The sequence below is a fragment of the Neofelis nebulosa genome, chromosome 9 (assembly GCF_028018385.1).
Source record: "Neofelis nebulosa isolate mNeoNeb1 chromosome 9, mNeoNeb1.pri, whole genome shotgun sequence".
NCBI lineage: Eukaryota > Metazoa > Chordata > Mammalia > Carnivora > Felidae > Neofelis > Neofelis nebulosa.
This window is the reverse complement of record NC_080790.1, coordinates 6980247-6999372: the sequence shown is the minus strand read 5'-3', so window position 1 is coordinate 6999372 and position 19126 is coordinate 6980247. Positions and strand designations below refer to the sequence as shown.

Sequence of the window (19126 nt, the reverse complement as noted above, 5' to 3'; positions counted from 1 at the left end):
AGATTTGGATATGGATAAAAGATAAACTCTTGGGAATTATTTCAAATTCTGTTGAAAAAGCAATTGAAAGTTGAGATGACCAGTGTGGTTGGAATTTCAGAGGTGAGGTACGGCGGAATGCCAAGTATCTGAGAGACTCCTTGCTGGTGCAGGCGGTACTGAGAGCAGGATCTCTGTTGGCTGAGGGGCGAGCGTTTACTCTGTTGGATGAGGGGAGTGGTGCCAGGGGATCCAGTGGGAGATATCTAGTAATTATAATATGGCACATTACAGTTGAAACACATTACTTAGGTATTTCCGAGTACTTTAGCAAGCTACATTTTAAAGGTGCTTGTTATGGAAAATATACCTAAAGATAACCAGTGATGTTACTATCGTACTCTTTCTTTTTTCTAGGCCTATTTTTATACATAGTTAAGATCATGCAATATGAATAGTTTTTTTTAATCTACTCTTGTTTATTTATCCTTGTTTTCTTAATCTTGTGTACTTATAGTGTATTTCCCATGTTCTTAAAAACCTATTGTTCCCAGCGTTTTTAATGATTGTAGATTTTTTTTGTCATTTTGAAGTGCTATAATGTCTCTTTTTCTCAGTTTATTAATGTACCTTGTTTCCGATTTTTGTTCTTAAAAATAATGGAAGGCTGAACAAGGACCGTCTTTGTGCCTAAAGCTTTGTCTTCACTTTGAGCTACTTCCTTGAGCCTAGTTCAGGGGTTCTCAGACCTGAGTGCATCAGCATCACCTGGAAGGCATGTTAAACACAGATTGCTGGGCCTCAACCCCAGGATTTCTGACTGAGTAGGACTGAGAAGAGGCCTGAAAACTGGCCTTTCTAACAAGTTCCTAGGTGGCGCTGCTGGTGTAGGGACCACACTTGGAGAACAACTGGCCTATCTTATTGACAATGACACTATAGTATTGAGGTTAAGGTTTGCAGCCAGTAGGAGTGATTATGATCTTGAATGAAACTGAGTTCATGTACCAACCTGTACCAAGGAAGTTGAAGAGCTATAAAGGATTGTATCAGCACCTTGGCATTGAGGATTTGTGCAATTGGTGCACACAGCAATGCTGTTTTTTGCAAGGTTCTATGCTGGCTGTTGTGAAGTAAGCACACTGTGAGTAATAAAACCCAGCTCCCTTTCGGCTGTTTTACAATTCGTGAGATAAGACAAATATAACACAGAAGTACTGGAAAAAAGAGTTGTAAACAAAGGGCTACAGAATTCAGAGAGAGGCAAGGTCATGTTTGGTTGACACATCAGAAAGTAGGAGGTCAAGAAGTAGAAGGTCCAAGAAGAGCTAGGATATTTTTTTTTTAATTTTTTTTTTTTTTATTAAGTTTATTTATTTTTGAGACAGAGAGAGACAGAGCATGAACGGGGGACGGGCACAGAGAGAGGGAGACACAGAACCGGAAGCAGGCTCCAGGCTCTGAGCCATCAGCCCAGAGCCCGACGCGGGGCTCGAACTCACGGACCGCGAGATTGTGACCTGAGCTGAAGTCGGACGCTTAACCGACTGAGCCACCCAGGCGCCCCGAGCTAGGATATTTTTAAGGAGTTTCACAAATATGACATCAGTGAAGCGTGGGGTTTTCAGCCAGACAAGCCCAAGTTCAAATCTTGGTTCTGTGCTGCATTAGTCTTGTGATATTATTCTCCTTGAGTCTGTTTCTTCATCTGTAAATGGGGATACTATGCTAGGTATGTTGTGTGGATAATGTAATAAAACATCCAGCAAAGTGTCTTGTAGGAAGTACACACTCAAAAATTGTTGAATAGGGACACTTGGCTGGTTCAGTCGGTAGAGCGTGTGATTCTTAATCTTAGGGTCATGAGTTTGAGCCCCACGTTGGGTGTGGAGCCTACTTAAAAAAAAAAAAAAGTAAAAAAACGTTTTTGAATAAATGGTTAGCTTCTTGAAGGTTTCTCATTGGTACTGCTAAGTGTTATACTTAATAATGCCAAATCAACAACCATCCATTGGCATAAAAGTGATTGATGCCTTTTGAAACAGCTTTTCTGTTGATTAAATTTTAAAGGAAATTTTATTGATGGAAAATCAATGGTACCCAAAAATGTGAACTTTGCTGCCACTTTATTTAATCTTATCTTGAGTTAGAGCCTTGAATGGATTTTGATGAAATTTACTTTCAGGGCCTCTGGCTGGTTCAGATGTTAGAGCTTGTGACTCTTGATGTCAGTGTTGTGAATTTGAGCTCCATGTTGGGCATGGCACCACTTAAAAAAAAAATTTACTTTCATCATATAACAGCATGCTTACCTCTTGTTTTCTTCAGGTTTGCCTAAATATTATGTAACAGTGAAGCATCTTTCCTTCTTTGACCCCTCTTCTTAAACTGGTCCTGCCTACTGCCTGTCTTTGCTATCCTGCTTTAACGTCCACAGTACTGACATTTTTGTGCATTGTCTGTCTCTCCCACACTAAAATGAGTACTTCAGTAGACAAGGACTTTGCTTTATTTAATGCGATATCAGTACTTAGACTAGGGCCTGGCACATAAGAGGGAATTAATGAATTGGTGACTCAACCAACTGAGGATATTTAGGGGAAGAGGGACGAGTTTTGGATCAATTCTTTTCAAAGTGGTTTTGTGGGCATATTTAACCTCAGTAACAATATACTTGTATTTTAAGCTCCTGGTGTTATATTTTAAGTACATTCTAAGTCCAGTGGAATGATTTTGAACACCATTGCTTCTGTAGTGGTATTTGTTGAGAGAAAAGGAAAACATCAGCTCCAATATTTTTAGACAATTTCTACAGACTTCAGTCACCAAAATAGTCTTCCAAAAATCCTCCTGATTTTGGAAGAGGCAGCAGAGCTGATGATGAAAAGTGACTTACATGGGTATCATATACTTTATAGTGTTTACTCTTGCTCTATACCAAATAAAAATGTTTTTGTGCATGTTTTGTTTTTGGGGCAGTGCATCTTTGCTTTTCTTGGGTTCCAAGTCAGTCTAGTAAAATAATTAACGTTGGTTGTTTTTTTTTTTCAGGGATTAGTTTGGTCATATCACTTCTACTTCCTCATGTCCAGTGGATTGATCATTCTGCTGTGTCTGTTGAGGGCAGCAGTGATGGGGATATTACCTGTTTTTTGCTCTTTAATTTGGAATATGTAATTTTTCTGTAAAAGATTTACTTTCGGTTTGTTCAGGCCATTAATACATTTGTTGCTCTTTCGTACTACACATGAATTGTTAAGGAATTGATATAGCCCTGGTTAACAGTGGTCAGTTTGAGTTGGTCACCTTCATCTTAGCAATTCTAAGCTGACAAGCCAGAAATGCCTTTAATTTAGAAATTAGCTCATTGCGTAACATGATACTTTTTGAGATATCAAAATTATTAGTAGCTAGTATGAATGTGAACTCATGTTCAGATTTCCCTAATTGTCACAAGTATCTTTTCACATTGGTTTGTTTGACCTAGGATCCAAAAAGGTCGAGGTGCCTGGCTGGCTCGGTTGGTAGAGCATGTGATTCTTGATCTTGGGGTTGTGAGTTTGAGCACCATATTGGGTGGAGAGATTACTTAAAAATAAAATCTTTTAGAAAAAAAAAAAGGTTCACACATTGGCTTGCTTGCCATATTCTTGTCTATAGTAGTTCCCTTCATCTGTGGGGGATACATTCCAAGACACCCCTCCCTCCACCCTGTAGATGCCTGAAACCATGGATAGTACTATCCAAGCCCTGTGATATATTGTTTTTTCCTGTAGGTGCTTACCTATCGTAAAGTTTCATTTATAAATTAGAGTAAGAATTAACAGTAATAACAAAATCGAACAATTATAACAACATACCGTAATAAAAGTTTATACGAATGTGGTCTCTCCCAAAATCTTTTTTTTTTTTTTTTTTTAAGTAAGCTTTATGCTCGGCATGGTGCTTTAACTCACAGCTGCAAGCTCGAGTCGCATGATCTACCAACTGAGCCAGTCAGGCACCCCTCCTAAAGTCTTATTTTACTGAACTTACCCTTGTGACAGTGTGAGCTGTTAAACTAAACTGCATACACGTTAAGAGGAAGTAAGGTGAATGATGTAGGCATTTTGACCTAGTGTTAGGCTACTGTGTATTGACCTTCTGACGGTAGATCAGGAGGCTCATTTGCTTCCAGACCACAGCTGGCCTTGGGTAACTGAAATCTCGGAACTGGAAGCCTCAGATAAGGGAGGACTGCTGTGTTTTGTCTCTGCCCCACCCTTCTTTCCCATGCCATTTATTTCCTGAAGAAATTGGGTCATTTGTTCTGTAGGAATTCTAACATTCTGGGTGTGGCTGATTGCTTCCTAAGGTTGTTAGTTAATTTGGCAATCTAATCCCTTTATGTCTTAAAAAGTGGAAGTTAGGTTTTGATTAAATTCAGGTTAGATTTGTGTTTTTTGCCTTTTAATTAATTAATTTAGGGGGGCAAGAATGCTTCATAGGTTATGCTTAGCACTTCAAAATGCGTCAGGAAGAGTTTGTTGTCAGAACTTGTCATTTTAGTGATATTACAATTGATTAGTAAGTTTAGGTGTTAATAACCTTTTTACCTTTATTTCAGAAAAGCTTGATTCTTTACTCTCAGACTACGATATCCTCTCTTTATCCAATATCCAGCAGCACTCAGTAAGAAAACGGGATCTACAAGCCTCAACACATTTAGAAACACTACTAACTTTTTCAGCCTTGAAAAGGTAATTCGAACTATTTATAGAAAAATATTGGGACTTATAGAAAAATGAGGGACTTAGTTTGGCAAAAGGAGAAAAATAAGGTGTTTACTGAGGTCTTAGGAAGTTACATTTTAAAAATTTGTAATCGATATAATTACAGTCGGTCATGATTCTTAATACTGCTTATTCTAAAATTCATAGTGATGGTTATTAAAAACAAGCAAATGGGTATTCCAGAGGTATTGATGATGGTAATAATGTTTATGGGATGGGTTCTAACAAAGGATTTTGATTGATTGAATGATTTATAACACCTTAAATTTTTTGTGCTACTTTAGAACCATCAGCTATGTAAAATATTTTTATTTATATATGAAGATGCTAAAGTTTAGAGGTAAAGGATTTGTTCAGGACCCCACAGCCTGGTGGTAAGCTGGATGTAGAATTCAGTGCTGTGCATATATTGGATTCCTGTTAAGTTGTAGCATAAATTGATAGATGTGGCCTATTTGGGCAGTAATTTTACTTTCTCTTATGTTTTGTAGATGTAAGTGATAGATAATTGCAGGCCTTTTTCTAAAATCTTTTTAGGGAGATTTACTAATATCAAAACAAACACTGAGAGAATATAAATGGACTGAATCATTCTATATTCATAGGTTAGGTCTTCCCTATCAAATATTTAAAAAAATTTTTTTAATGTTTTTATTAATTTTGAGAGACAGAGCACGAGTGGGGGAGGGGCAGAGAGAGAGAGGGAGACACAGAATCTGAAGCAGGCTCCAGACCCTCAGCTGTCAGCACGGAGCCCGACGTGGGGCTCGAACTTACAAACTGTGAGATAATGACATGAGCTGAAGTTGGATGCTCAACCTCCCCCCCCCACCCAAACAAATATTTTAAAAAAGAAAAGTAGTACATATATTTGGTTTAAAAAGCCAACTATGAAGGGTATAAGAAGTTTTCACTTCCTCTTCAATCAAACTTCCCAGATCCAGAGAGGTTTCCTGTATAAACCTCTGAAAGGTTTTAAGGCATATTTTTTGCGTACAGATCCGTATACATGTAGGTGATATAGATAAGTGTATCATTTTTAACAACTGCGTAATATTCCTGTTGCATAGAATTGTAACTGTTTATTGGCTAGTAACCTACAGATAGATATGCCTAACCAAAGTGATTTTTTTTTTCCTATGGCAAATAATGTTGTAATAAATATCTTCGTGAAAATACCTTGTCTAGGTATTTTTATGGGATACATTCCTGAAAGGAGAATGGGTCAAGGAAATATATACTATAACTGTTTACTGATATTACCATATTTCTTCCCAGCCCAGTTTATTCTTCTAGCAGCAGTATATGAGTTTACCCATTTCCAGTAAGGTTTTATCAGCCTTTACTTTTTGTCCCTGTGAAAGAGGATGGTATCTCATAGTTGTTTTGTTGGTCATTTTTTGTGAAATTGATCATCTTTTCACGTCTAAGTCATTTGTTTGTGTCTACCTTTTCATATCCTTTTACCATTTTTCTGTTGGATTCTTTTGGTTACTGAATCAGAGTCATGCTTAGCATATTTATCATTTATCATATGTGTAACTGATATTTTATGCAAGTATATTTTACAATGTCATTTTGTTTTTCCTAGTTACTGCCATCATCCTTAGATTTTTTTGAATAATTTCTTTCTCTTAAGAGTTCATGTCAAAATATTGCAATATTGGTGATAGAGCTTCCAGACTTGTAGCAAATTTGAGCAGAGTGGTGATAATTATAGTTTATCAGTTGCTTATTTTGTGTCATTCACTTCAGTAGGCCCTTTGTGTCTATTATCTCTAATTCTTACCGTACTCCACAAAGGAATTTTTGTAATCTCTGGAAAAAAAAAAAAAATGAGACTCAGAGAGGTTGGGTAACTTGCCCAAGGTCATTCAGCCAGTAGTAGAAGATAAAGGATTTGATGATAAGCCTGTGTTATTTCTGCTGTGCTGATGGAGATTTTGGTGAAGGAGTGGATATAGTAGTGAGAGATGAATAGGAGCAAAAGGAAAAACTGCAAAATAAGAACTCAAAATTTAGCTTTCTAAGGTTTTTTGTTTGTGTGTGTGTGTGTGTTTTTTTTTTAAGTTAGGTTTGAGGTACCTCATAGAAACTTTTCTGTGGAGGAAAATACTCCCGTAGCCTTCCATATTCTTTCCTGCTTCATAGATGCCATTGATTCATTAAGAAAATGTTCAACAATATCTACCTATTATCATCTCTGTGTAAGGCAGCAGAGAAATTTGTAATTTATTTTACAGTTTCCATCTCAGATGTTTAAGTGGAAATGTATCTAACAATGAACGATAACTTTGGACCAGTTACATTAAAATAGTTGATTTCATTTTACCCTGGAAACCATTCAGTTAGTAGGTGGTATTATTTTCATTTGTAGATGAAGGTTCAGAGGTTCAGAGGTTAAGGCCAAGATCAAGCATGAAGCAAGTGGTGCAGACAGGATTTAATTAAACTAGGTTTGTCAGACTCCAAAGCCCACACCCCTTCTTTCTGTTACACTCTGTTGTTAAAAGAAAAAAAATTAGGGTATTTGAAATGATCTGTTTATATACAGCTGAACTTACCAATGTGAAGTCACTCATTACTTGATGGTGATGGTAAATGATTAGATTTTCTGGATAGTAGTAAAAGGCAGAGTAATTTAAACCATGATCATAAAATTAGATGTGTGTGTGACTATTAGCAGTTGAAAAGCATGGAAGCACTGAGAAATTGTAAGAGGATTTAAAAAGTAATTTTATGGGGGCACCTGGGTGGCTCAGTTGGTTAAGCGTCCGACTTCAGCTCAGGTCACGATTTCACGGTCCGCAAGTTCGAGCCCCTCGTCGGGCTCTGGGCTGATGGGTCAGAGCCTGGATCCTGCTTCCGATTCTGTGTCTCCCTCTCTCTCTGCCCCTCCCCCATTCATGCTCTGTCTCTCTCTGTCTCAAAAATAAATGAACGTTAAAAAAAAAAAATTAAAAAGTAATTTTATGAAGAAAAACTGTTTGAAATATGCCTAGAAGTTACATTTCCTCTGTTTTATAAATCAAAAAATACTATTATTCTAAAGCAATGAAAAAGTTAAAAATACTGTTTTAATACTTTTTAAAAAATGTTTATTTATTTATTTATTTATTTTTTTGAGAGAGAGACAGGGTGAGAGCAGGGGAGAGCAGAGAGAGAGGGAGACACAGAATCTGAAGCAGGTCCCAGGCTCTGAGCTGTCAGCACAGAGCCTGATGTGGGGCTCGAACTCACGAGCCATGAGATCATGACTTGAGGCAAAGTTGGAGGCTTAACCGACTGAGTCACCCAGGTGTGCCTGTTTTAATACTTTTTGATAATGTTACCCTTAAAAAGATTTAGGTATTTTTTCCTTTTTTTTTTTTTTAATTTTTTGTTTTATGTTCTTTATTTTATATTTGAGAGAGAAAGAGAGGGAGACACAGAATCTGAAGCAGGCTGCAGGCTCCAAGTTGTCTGCACAGAGCCAGACATGGGGCTCAAACCCACAAGCAGTGAGATCATGACCTGAGCCGAAGTCAGATGCTTAACCGACTGAGCCACCCAGGCACCCCTTGTTCCTCTTAAGAGTGAAATATCTCCAGTTACTTGAAGGGGGCTAGAACTGATAAAGAAATGGAAGTGACATTGGAACTTCCATATCCAGCTGAATGGACCATTGAAAATAGTTACAAGGTGCAAACTTCCAGTTATAAAATAAATAAGTCATGGGGATGTAATGCACAGCATGGTGACTATAATTAATATTGTATATATGAAAGTTGCTAAGAGAGTGGATCTTAGAAGTTCTTATGAAAAGAAAACAAATTTGTAACTCTGTGTGGTGACAGATTTAATTAGTCATTGTATTATCTATACAGAAAAGGATAGGAAAATACTATTAATTCAGGTGGATTAAAAAAACCTTTTTTTAATGTTTATTCATTTTTGAGAGACAGAGACAGAGCATGAGCTGGGGAGGAGTAGAGGGAGAGGGAGACACAGAATCTGAAGTAGGCTCCAGGCTCTGAGCCGTCAGCACAGAGCCTGACATGGGGCTCGAACCCACGAACTGCGAGATCATGACCTGAGCTGAAGTCTCATGCTCAACCGACTGAGCCACCCAGGCGCCCCCGTTAATTCAGGTGGATTGACACTAGTTTGTAGTTACTGTAAATCCTTAAAACTGAGAGAAACAAAACTGCTGAAGGAAGTCTCTAAGTACGTGATTTCACATAATTTTGGTAGGATAAAGCAAAATCTAAATTCCGACTGACCTATCCTGTCGGAGGTTTTTATAGCTCAGAGGTGAAGATTGGAATGTCAGAAAACAGTGGTACCATTTCTTGGTCCTTGTCTTTACAGAAGAGCAGATTTTTAATGTCGAAAACAAAGAGTGGGAGTCCAGTGATTTTTCTGGAAAGAACATTCAATAAAAGTAATAATTGAGACTGCCAGAGGACTCTCAAACTAAATAAGTCATTTACAATAGGATGCTTTTCCTTTCAGAGTCCTCGGCATAACTGACGGGGAAAAGTTCGTAGCTGTGAGTGTGTGGGAAGATATGTTTTAGGATAACAGGAGAAAATGTTTCAAGGGTTTCTGAAATAGTGTCCTATTGTCTCTCCCTCTGACCATTAAAAAAACCACAAGCAAACTAAAATTACTTTGTTATGCACAAAAAGTTAAAAAGATATGTTACCATGGAGACGGTCCCAGTCTAGCTTCTTTTTGGCAGTTCAGACTTATGCATACCCACAGGGAATTAACATTTCATGCTTTTAACCCCACACCTGACAAAATTTGTTCCTGTGGTTGAGATGAATCACATCTTTATCTTCGGTGTTCGTGGGCACACTGAGAGGGTAAAGAATAATTGAAAAATTCTTGCTCACCACACCCAGATTTTATGTCAGGACTGAAACTGGTAGAAAACAAAAGAATATTAAGCCAACTAAAGAACTGGTGTATGTATTTTAATGTTTGTGTTGGATACCTTGTATTTATTTTCCTGATAGTAATTGTGGATTAATTTTTTTCAAGATAGGTTCTCTTTAGAAGGAGGAAAAAAAAGCTTGAGTGCTTTTAAATATAGAAAGTAGCATTTATTAATTTTGCACAGCAGTAAGGCCAGCTTGATTGCTAGAGGCAGGATGGTACGGGGGTTTTGAAATAAACCAAGTTCAGTTTCCAGTTTCATCATTTACTAGCTGTGTAACCTTGAGTATGTTGATGAACCTCCAACCCTCACTTTTTACTGTGTTAAGCGTAAAGAAAGCGTGTAGTGCTGAGCAGGTATTCAGTAAGTGGTGTCTAGTAATATCATTCTGATAAATATTTCAGACAAGCAGGATTTTAACTTAAATTATCTAGATGTGGGTTTCCTTATTAAAAAAATGTTTTTAGTGTTTATCTATTTTTGAGAGACAGAGCACAAACAGGGGAGGGGCAGGGAGAGAGAGACAATCCGAAGCAGGCTCCAGGCTCTGAGCTGCCAGCACAGAGCCCGACATGGGGCTGGGACCCATGAGCCATGTGATCACGACCTGAGCTGAAGTTGGACACTTAACCGACTGAGCCACCCAGGTGCTCCATGTGTTTCCTTACTCTTCACAGTCTCCAGAAAAGATGAATGCATAAATTCTTTGAATCCTTTTTCCCCGCAATTCTGGTTTTTTTTTTTTCTTGGCCAAATTCTTTTTTTTTTTTTTTTTTTTTTTTAATGCTTTTTTTTTTTTAGAGAGAGAGAGAGAGACAGACAGACAGAGGGCGAGCAGAGGAGGGGCAGAGAGAGAGGGAGACACAGAATCCAAAGCAGGCTCCAGGCTCTGAGTTGTTAGCACAGAGCCTGACACAGGGCTTGAACCCACAAACCATGGGTTCGTGACCTGAGCCAAAGTCGGATGCTTAACTGACTGAGCCACCCAGGTGCCCCCTGTTTGCCAAATTCTTACAGTTAAAGAAATTAGTCTGTTCGTCTTTATCGGGGATATAACACTAAGTACCTAGTAAAATAGTAGTTGTAACTTGCATAGTCGTTTATTAATGTCAACTCTCTTGTCAGCTTTTTAAAGACACTTCAATTTCATGTTCTTGGAGTAAAATTTTGTGTGAAACTTTTATGTGCTTTGAGTAAAATATGGACGCAATCTTTCCTTAGGCATTTTAAATTATACCTGACGTCAAGTACTGAACGCTTTTCCCAGAATTTCAAAGTCGTGGTGGTAGATGGTAAAGACGAAAGCGAGTATGCCGTCAAGTGGCAGGACTTCTTTACTGGACACGTGGTCGGTTAGTACGGAGCTTGCTTGTTTGCCCTTGTGTCCCGGGTGTCGGGTGTCTGGATCTCGTTTGATTGCCTGTTCTTTTTTGGTGGGGGGAAGAGGGGATGTCAGAGAAGTGCCATTCTTTGTTTTATTTGAGGCATATAAGTTTGAAAGCGGGAACATTCAGACAGGAATAAATGGGTATTATCCAGCACGTATACTGTCTGTTTAAATGATTAAAATGAATTTCCTCTCAAGTGATAAGAATTTAACCTCCTCCTGACTCTAGGAAAGGATTGTAGGCTTCCCTTATGAGATTTCAAACAGGGAAGCTACAAGATAAAATAATTGGCTTTACGATCCTGTTAAGTATTTTTTTAAGACCTACATCAAACAAGCAATTGTGGTTTACTTCTGAAACTTCCTTTGCAGAAAAAAGAAATGGCATTAAAATCTGCAAATAGTGCAGTTCAAGCCCTGTATAATCCAGATCGTGCTTTTTGCCTCATCTTAGTTCTTTCTTAACCAAAAGTAGGTAAAGTTATTCCAGAAGAGCATCTACACCTTTGTTTTTTGTTTTGTCTGTAACACACTCTAGATAATTCTCATAGGAGGATTGAGGGAAAGAGGTTTTAAATGAGTTGAGGCTACTCTTTAGGAGTGTGAATACCTTGCTGCTCGCTGGGGCCTGTGTTTCTTTGGTGTAGATTTCTACAGTCCCTAGGCAGATTCCACTCTGATGAAGGGTTTGGTTGATTTGCATTGACACTGGTGCATAGTTTAGTTTTTGATATAAGTATTTCTTAATGATGGAATGTTTTTTTCTTTTAAGGTGAGCCTGACTCTAGAGTTCTAGCCCACATAGGAGATGATGATATTACAGTAAGAATCAACACAGATGGGGCAGAATATAATATAGAGGTAAATCTACATGTGAATTTTTTTTGGAGGGGAGCTGTTATAAAAAGCTGTTTCTCATTTGTTTTAAGAAGGCAAAGGTCTTTGGGGCACCTGGGTGTCTCGGTCTAAGTGTCTCTTGATTTCGGCTCGGGTTATCACCTCATAGTTCGTGAATTTGAGCCCTGCCTTGGGCTCTGTGCTGACAGTGCAGAACCTGCTTGGGATTCATTCTCTCTCTCTCTCTTTCTCTCTGCCCCTCCCGTGCTTGTGTTCATGCTCTCTCCCTCTCAAAATAAAGGAATAAACTTTAAAAAAAAAAAAAAAAGACAAAGGTCTTTAATTATGCTTACTTTTCCCCTTGTATTTAAAGTTTCTACCAGTGAAGTAAATGATTATGATTTTTTATAGTAAAAAAGGTAATATTTTTTTTACATGTCTGAGAGGCTGTCATAAGATGCACCCTGTATTTCCTTTTTTTAAGTTTAACTTTTTTTAATGTTTATTTTTGAGAGAGAGCATGGGTGCACGTGCACATGGGGAAGGGGCAGAGAGAGAGAGAGAGAGAAAGAGAGAGAGGAGGATAAGGGATCTGAAAGGGGCTGTGTGCTGACAGCAAAGAGCCCGATGTGGGGCTTGCACTCATGAACCATGAAATCATGACCTGAGCCAAAGTTGGGTATCTAACCGACTGAGCCACTCAGGTGCCCCCTTTTATTTATTTATTTTGTAAGTTTATTTAGGAGTGCCTGGGGTGGCCCAGTTGGCTAAGCCATCCCACTCTTGATTTCTGCTCAGGTCATGATGTCATGGTCACGGGATCTAGCCTCACATTGGAGCCTGCTTGGAACGAACTCTCTCCCTCACTCTCTGCCCTTCCCCCTCTCATGCGTGCTCTCTCTCTCTGTAAATAATTAAATAAAATAAAAAATTTATTTTGAGAGAGAGAGAGAAAGCATGAATGGGGTGGCAGGGAGAGAATCCCAAACAGGCTCTGCACTGTCAGTACAGAGCCCAGTGCAGAGCTTGAACTCCTGAACCACCAGATCATGACCTGAGCTAAAATCAAGTCAGATGCTTAACCGACTAAGCCACTCAGTCGCCCCTGATTTTTATGTTCTTTATTGCATAATTCTTATCTGCAGTTACCTTGATATAAAAATTATTGTATTAAAATCATAGACATAAGAGTAAACAGGAAAATGTATATATCTTATTTTTAACACATCACCATTAAACATTTTAAGCCATCACTAATTTTATCACTAAAGCTTGCTATAAATAAGGCTTATATGAATAAGCCTAGGTTAAACTTTAATCATAAGATGATTGTTTTGGAGCGCCTGGATGGCTTAGTTGGTTAATCATCTGACTCTTGGTTTTGGCTCAGGTTGTGATGTCATGGCTCTTGAGATCCGCATCGGGCTCTGTTCTGGCAGTGCAGAGCCTGCTTGGGATTCTCTCTCTCCCCCTCTCTTTCTGTCCCTCTGCAACTTGCACGTGCACCTTTTCGTGCACACACACTCTCTCTCTGTTTCTCTCTACATAATAAACTTAAAAAAAAAAAAAAAGATGATATTTTCCTCCCCCCTTTCTGCTTTGAAAACGTTCAGATTTACAAAAGGACTTTATAGATACCCTGTGACCTTTCATTAACTGATAGCATACTACCACGTGTGCTTTATTGTTCTTTTTTTTCCCCTCAAAGGGAAAATAAGTTTCAGACATCATGACACTTTACCCCTAAATGCTTCAGTGTACGTCTCCTAACATTAAACGTACTCTTCTACATAGCCACAATAAACACACCTGAGAAAATGAAAATAATTCTGTAGCATTATCTAACAACACATAGTCCAGATCTCTAGTCATCCTCAAAATCTCCTCCATAGATCTTCCCCCTCCCAATTTAGGGTCAGTGAAGGTTCTTGCCTCTTAATTAGTTGTTCATCAGTTGACTTTTTCTGGCCACTTGTTGATAATGGTGATAATAGGATTTGCTTCTATTAGTAGTAATAGTAAGTACCTTTGTCTTGAAATCTTAATATATAACTAGATTCATTATGTTATCTTTAAGATAGATGTATCAGTACTTTACCCCATGAAAAAAATTATGTTCAGATAAGTTACTTTTCGAAGGCACATAGTAGGGGTACAGTTGAGGTCTGAACCCAGATATCTCTGATCGCAAAGCCTGCTGTTCTTTTTCTGTGTTAGACTGGCTGTATTAGGAAACTCTTAATATGAATTTAGAGATGTTTGATCCAGAAGAAAACATTTTTCTCTTTTCCTGTTTGTAGGCCAAATGACGGTCCCTACAACCAAGGAGTTGGTTAGGTAACTTTTTGAGGTTTCTGCTAGCCCTATGGTTCACCATCTCTTTCTTTTTTTTTAAATTTTATTTTAGAGAGCGTGAGCAGGGGAGAGGGGCAGAGGGAGAGAGAGAGAGAGCTCAGCGAGGAGCCTGACATGGGGCTTGATTCTGCAACCCTGGGATCATGACCTGAGCTGATCAAGTCAGACACTCAACCGACTGAGCCACCCAGGAGCCCCATTGTCTTGTTTCTTAAATCTACTCCATACATGGATTATGAAAGAAGACACACACACACACACACACACACACACACACACACACTTGACTGTTGAACAACATGGATTTCAACTGCACAAGGTCTTTTTCAATAAATATATTAGAAAATTGTTTAGAGATTTGCAGTAGTTTGAAAACACAGATGAACCATGTGGCCTAGAAATGAAAAAATTAAGGGAAACTTAGGTATTGTAAGAATATAGTATACAATACATATAATGTACAACATATGTGAATCAGCTGTTTATGCTGTTGGTAAGGCTTCTGGTCAAGAGTAGGCTGTTAGTATTTGTTTTGGGGGCATCGAAAGGTACGTGTGGTGGATTTTCAACTGCATGGGGGCGTCAGCGCTCCTAACCCCTCATTGTTCTAGAGTCAACTATATTTAACAGCTTTATTGAGATAAAATTCACATTCACACGTTTAAAGGGTGTACTTCGTTGGCTTTTAGTGTATCCTAGAGCTATGCAGTCATCACCACCCAACGATTTTAGAACATTTTCGTCATCCCCGGAAGAAACACTGTACTCTTTAGCAGCCCGCCACCCTTTGCCCCCAACTTCCCTAGACCTAGGAAACCACTAATCCACGATCTCTGTAGATTTGCTTGTTCGTTCATGTAAATGGAATCCCAATATGTGGTCTGTTGTGTTTGGCTTTTTTCACTTGGGATGTTTTTTATTTTTTTTTAATTTTTATTATTTTTTAAAAATTTGAGAGAGCACGAGTTGGGGGAGGGACAGAGAGAGAGAGAGTCAGTCAGTCCCAAGCAGGGTCCGCACTGTCAGCACAGAGCCCCATGCGGGCTTGAACCACGAACTGTGAGATGATGACTGGAGCCGAAGTCAGACACTTAATTCACTGAGCCACCCAGGCACCCCTCGCTTAGAATGTTTTCAGGGTTCACCCATGTTGTGGTTCGTGTCAGTACTTCATTTCTTCTTATTGCCAAATAATAGTATATTTTATGGATGTGTCACATTGTGCTTATTCATTCATCAGTTGGGCATTTGGGTTGTTTTCACTTGTTTGGCTCTTGTGAATAATGCTGTCGTGGACATTTGTGAACAAAAGTTTTTGTGTGAGTATATATTTTCTCTCGGGTTTGTAGTAGGAGTGGAATTTCTGGGTCAGATGCTATCTCTATTTTTAACCTTTTGAGGAACTGCTGAGCTGTCTTCCCTAGTGGCTGCACTTCACATTCTACCATTTTTCATTCCATAGTACGTGAGGCTTCCGACTTCTCCACATCCTCACCAGTACTTGTTATTACCTGTCTTTGATTCCAGCTATCCTAGTGGATGTGAAGTCATGTCCTTGTGGTGTAGATTTTCATTTCCATAAGTTATGTGTATTATATAAATGTGTGTACGTGTGCACGTGTGTGTATAAAATATCGTTTTGGTACTTTTCCTCACAAGCTGCCTAGTTTTGATGAGACCAGCATCCGTACAGGAACTTTGTTCTTGCCTTGGGTAACTTTTCAAGTATGTTAGCTCTGATTTACTGTGACCGTGCGGTAGGAGAAGTGAAGATTTTGTAGAAACTGCTTTCTTTGGAAAGCGATAATAGGTTTTAGGTAACATTGCTGTGAGTTTTCAGTCTTCCCTTCCGTGGGCAAAACCTTCGTGGCACAAAGATACCAAGGAAGCTGGAATAGAATACCATAGTCGGTCTCCCTCCTTGCTAGAGGCCGTCACCCAGAGTAGGGTTGGTATGCAGCAGGCACTACACAAATGGTTTTGAATGATTGGAAAAGGTTATGTGTTTTCTCTTCTGGAGCTTCTAAACGGTTTCATAACTTGTACAAAATATATACATAAAATGCTTTTTTCATATATACATAAAATCGAAGAGTGAATAATCCATGTATTTATTTACCAGCAGAGAAACTCTGAGGAAAATTGAGATGATTTATTTTTGCTAAAATGACTAATCGGTTTCCTTAACCTGGAAATGAACGTCATCTAGAAACAAAGAATGTTGTTAAGAATTTAGTGGTGAGGAATTCTTACATTTTGCATCTCAATTTATGTTTTCTATTTTAGCCACTTTGGAGACTAATTAATGATACTAAAGACAAAAGAATGTTAGTTTATAAATCTGAAGATATCAAGAATATTTCACGTCTGCAGTCTCCAAAAGTGTGTGGTTATATAAAGGCGGATAATGAAGAGTTGCTTCCAAAAGGGCTAGTAGACAGAGAACCACCCGACGGTAAGACTTAAATAGTTTTTCAAATGAGAAGCAAGCATGATGTCTGTCTTCAGTAGGGGTGATTATTAATTGGGGGAAAAATATTATCAAGTTATTATAGTATTTGACTTGAAAATAGAGTTTTATTCAGAAATTTAATTCTTTTGCCTATAATGTAAGAATTGAAAACACTAGAAAATAATGGAACAATAAAGATTGGAAAAAGACTGCAGAAAAGGGAAATTGAATAATCTGAGGGGATTTTTTTTTTTTTTGTAAATATTAAAGAAGGATTGATCACATATAATGTTTCAGTGGATGTGGTGAGGAAGGAAAGTTTTTTATTTGGAGAATTTAAAAATGAGAAAATAGTACCATTGAGAACAATCTTGAGATAAGTTTATAAGAAATTAGTTGGTACCAAGAGAGGTCTGTACTTTTCAGAAAGAAGGCTATCAGCCTTGGGACAGATCACTTCAGAGTCATTTAAAAACAAAACCATCTTGGAGAAATACTCTACTGTCCTCATTTTTTGAAAACTTAGAATTTTATTACTAACATTTTTGTATATAAATACATAAATTCTCAATTTTGTATTTGATAAGGAAAATGATCTATTACCATAAATGTTTTTAATGTCTGATTATCTTTATAGTTTTATCATTACTTTGGTTAATTCGTAGACTTCTAGAAGAAAATGACAGTTTCATAGCCCAGAAGTAAATTAGTTGCTTATTTTACTTGAAGTACTGTTTTTTTTTTTTTTAAGTTTTTTTTAATTTTTTTTTTATTTTTGAGACAGAGAGAGACAGAGCATGAACGGGGGAGGGGCAGAGAGAGAGGGAGACACAGAATCGGAAGCAGGCTCCAGGCTCTGAGCCATCAGCCCAGAGCCCGACGCGGGGCTCGAACTCACGGACCGCGAGATCGTGACCTGAGCCGAAGTCGGACGCTTAACTGACTGAGCCACCCAGGCGCCCCTATGATTTTAAAACCTCATATGACTTTTCATTTTTCCGTCTTCCTCCAAATTGTTTTTTTGTTTAAAATATCTTTAAGGATACTGAGCACAAATAATGTTTGTTTCAAAAGTCTGCTAGATTTAAAGCGTTACTATAAAAAACTCCTTGTTTTGATGAATTTTGATTTAATAGTGCATACAAATTCATATTAGAGCTTGTTCATCGGGTGAAGAGAAGAGCTGACCCTAATCCCATGAAGAACACGTGTAAATTGTTGGTGGTAGCAGATCATCGCTTTTACAAATACATGGGCAGAGGGGAAGAGAGCACAACTACAAATTACTTGGTGAGTATCTGATACTGGATCAGGTCACTGGACACAAAGATCCAGTGAGGTAGGCGAATTCCATCCAAGAGAAGACTGCTGTGATGTGAAATGTGATGAAACAAGATTTGTTTCAGATGCCCTGTCATTTCCTAAAATATCTGGGAGCTCTCTGCAGTTCTTAACATTACTCTGTAGAGATTTTAGTTTCAAATATTTGAGACCCCATTTTACCTTTGAACTACTATTTTCTGCACAAGAGAATTTTTATGCATATTAATTAGGTTTAGGAAGAGTTCATAACATAGGCTTCCCTTCTGTTCAAGTGAACTTTCTGGAAACATCACTGCTATAATGGCCGTGATCCTGTTGGTGACTCATGTATGGATGTATGCTCCAGAGTGGAAAAAAAAGTATTTGTATGAACCTCTGTGTGTTCTTCGCCTCTATGTTTATTTCAGAGGAGATGGTCTGCTTGTTTCATGTTGTATAAAATAGCTAATTGTTGGAATATAAATACGTGGAATAGATGGGATTTACAAGGTCCTAACTGTAAAGATTCAAAGGAAAGATTACAGAAGTACTGACATGGGTTTTTAAGCCTTTACTGTTATAATTTGAAAAGCCAAGGGAATCCTATTTCATTGACATTTTTTGTTGATATGATCTCATTTGTCATGATAACTGGGCACTGACAAAATGTTGTTGTTGAGGGAATAAAAGAGAATACAGCTATTCATGATCCAAGAGCCTAGGCCTTTCTCATTGCCTTGCTTGTTCCGTTCTCTGTGTTTCATTTGTACCCTCCCTCACCCTTCTTTCCCTTCCCTTCCAATGTCAAGTGAAAGAATTTATTATGAGGGTAGTAGGAGTAGTGTGTGAAGTCACTGTAATTCTTGTTCCGAATTAAGAGATTCTTTCTTGAAAAAGCTCCTTTCTCAATACGGGTTTTGTATTAAAAGATCTTAATTTCCTTTTTTTGTTCATTATACCACAATGTGAATATAATGAGAGGTCTAGTCTTAGAAATTGTATTTTTTAGTTTTACACTTACTATAAGCAAAGAACAGTTTCTTAGATCTGTAATGTGCTTCACAGTTACTGGAACAAACCTCATCTGGCTAGTTTTTGAACAATAGAATAGTCTCCTT

General features: G+C 38.1%; 1 protein-coding gene across 4 annotated transcripts in view; it reads left to right on the top strand.

Annotated features, from left to right (window-relative positions):
- Window positions 1-19126, top strand: part of ADAM17 (ADAM metallopeptidase domain 17) — a 52806-nt gene that overhangs the window by 5924 nt on the left and 27756 nt on the right. For 3 of the 4 annotated variants that reach the window (XR_009248170.1, XM_058682504.1, XM_058682505.1), the window contains exons 2-6: window positions 4586-4718; window positions 10897-11027; window positions 11835-11923; window positions 16541-16709; window positions 17863-17996. Coding sequence is in view for 3 of the 4 variants with exons in the window: in XM_058682504.1 (XP_058538487.1) it covers window positions 4586-4718; window positions 10897-11027; window positions 11835-11923; window positions 16541-16709; window positions 17863-17996 (656 nt within the window). In the remaining variant the exon portion in view is untranslated. Of the gene's footprint in view, window positions 1-4585; window positions 4719-10896; window positions 11028-11834; window positions 11924-16540; window positions 16710-17842; window positions 17997-19126 lie in introns of those variants that run through there. The other variant, XM_058682506.1, reaches the window with a different exon arrangement.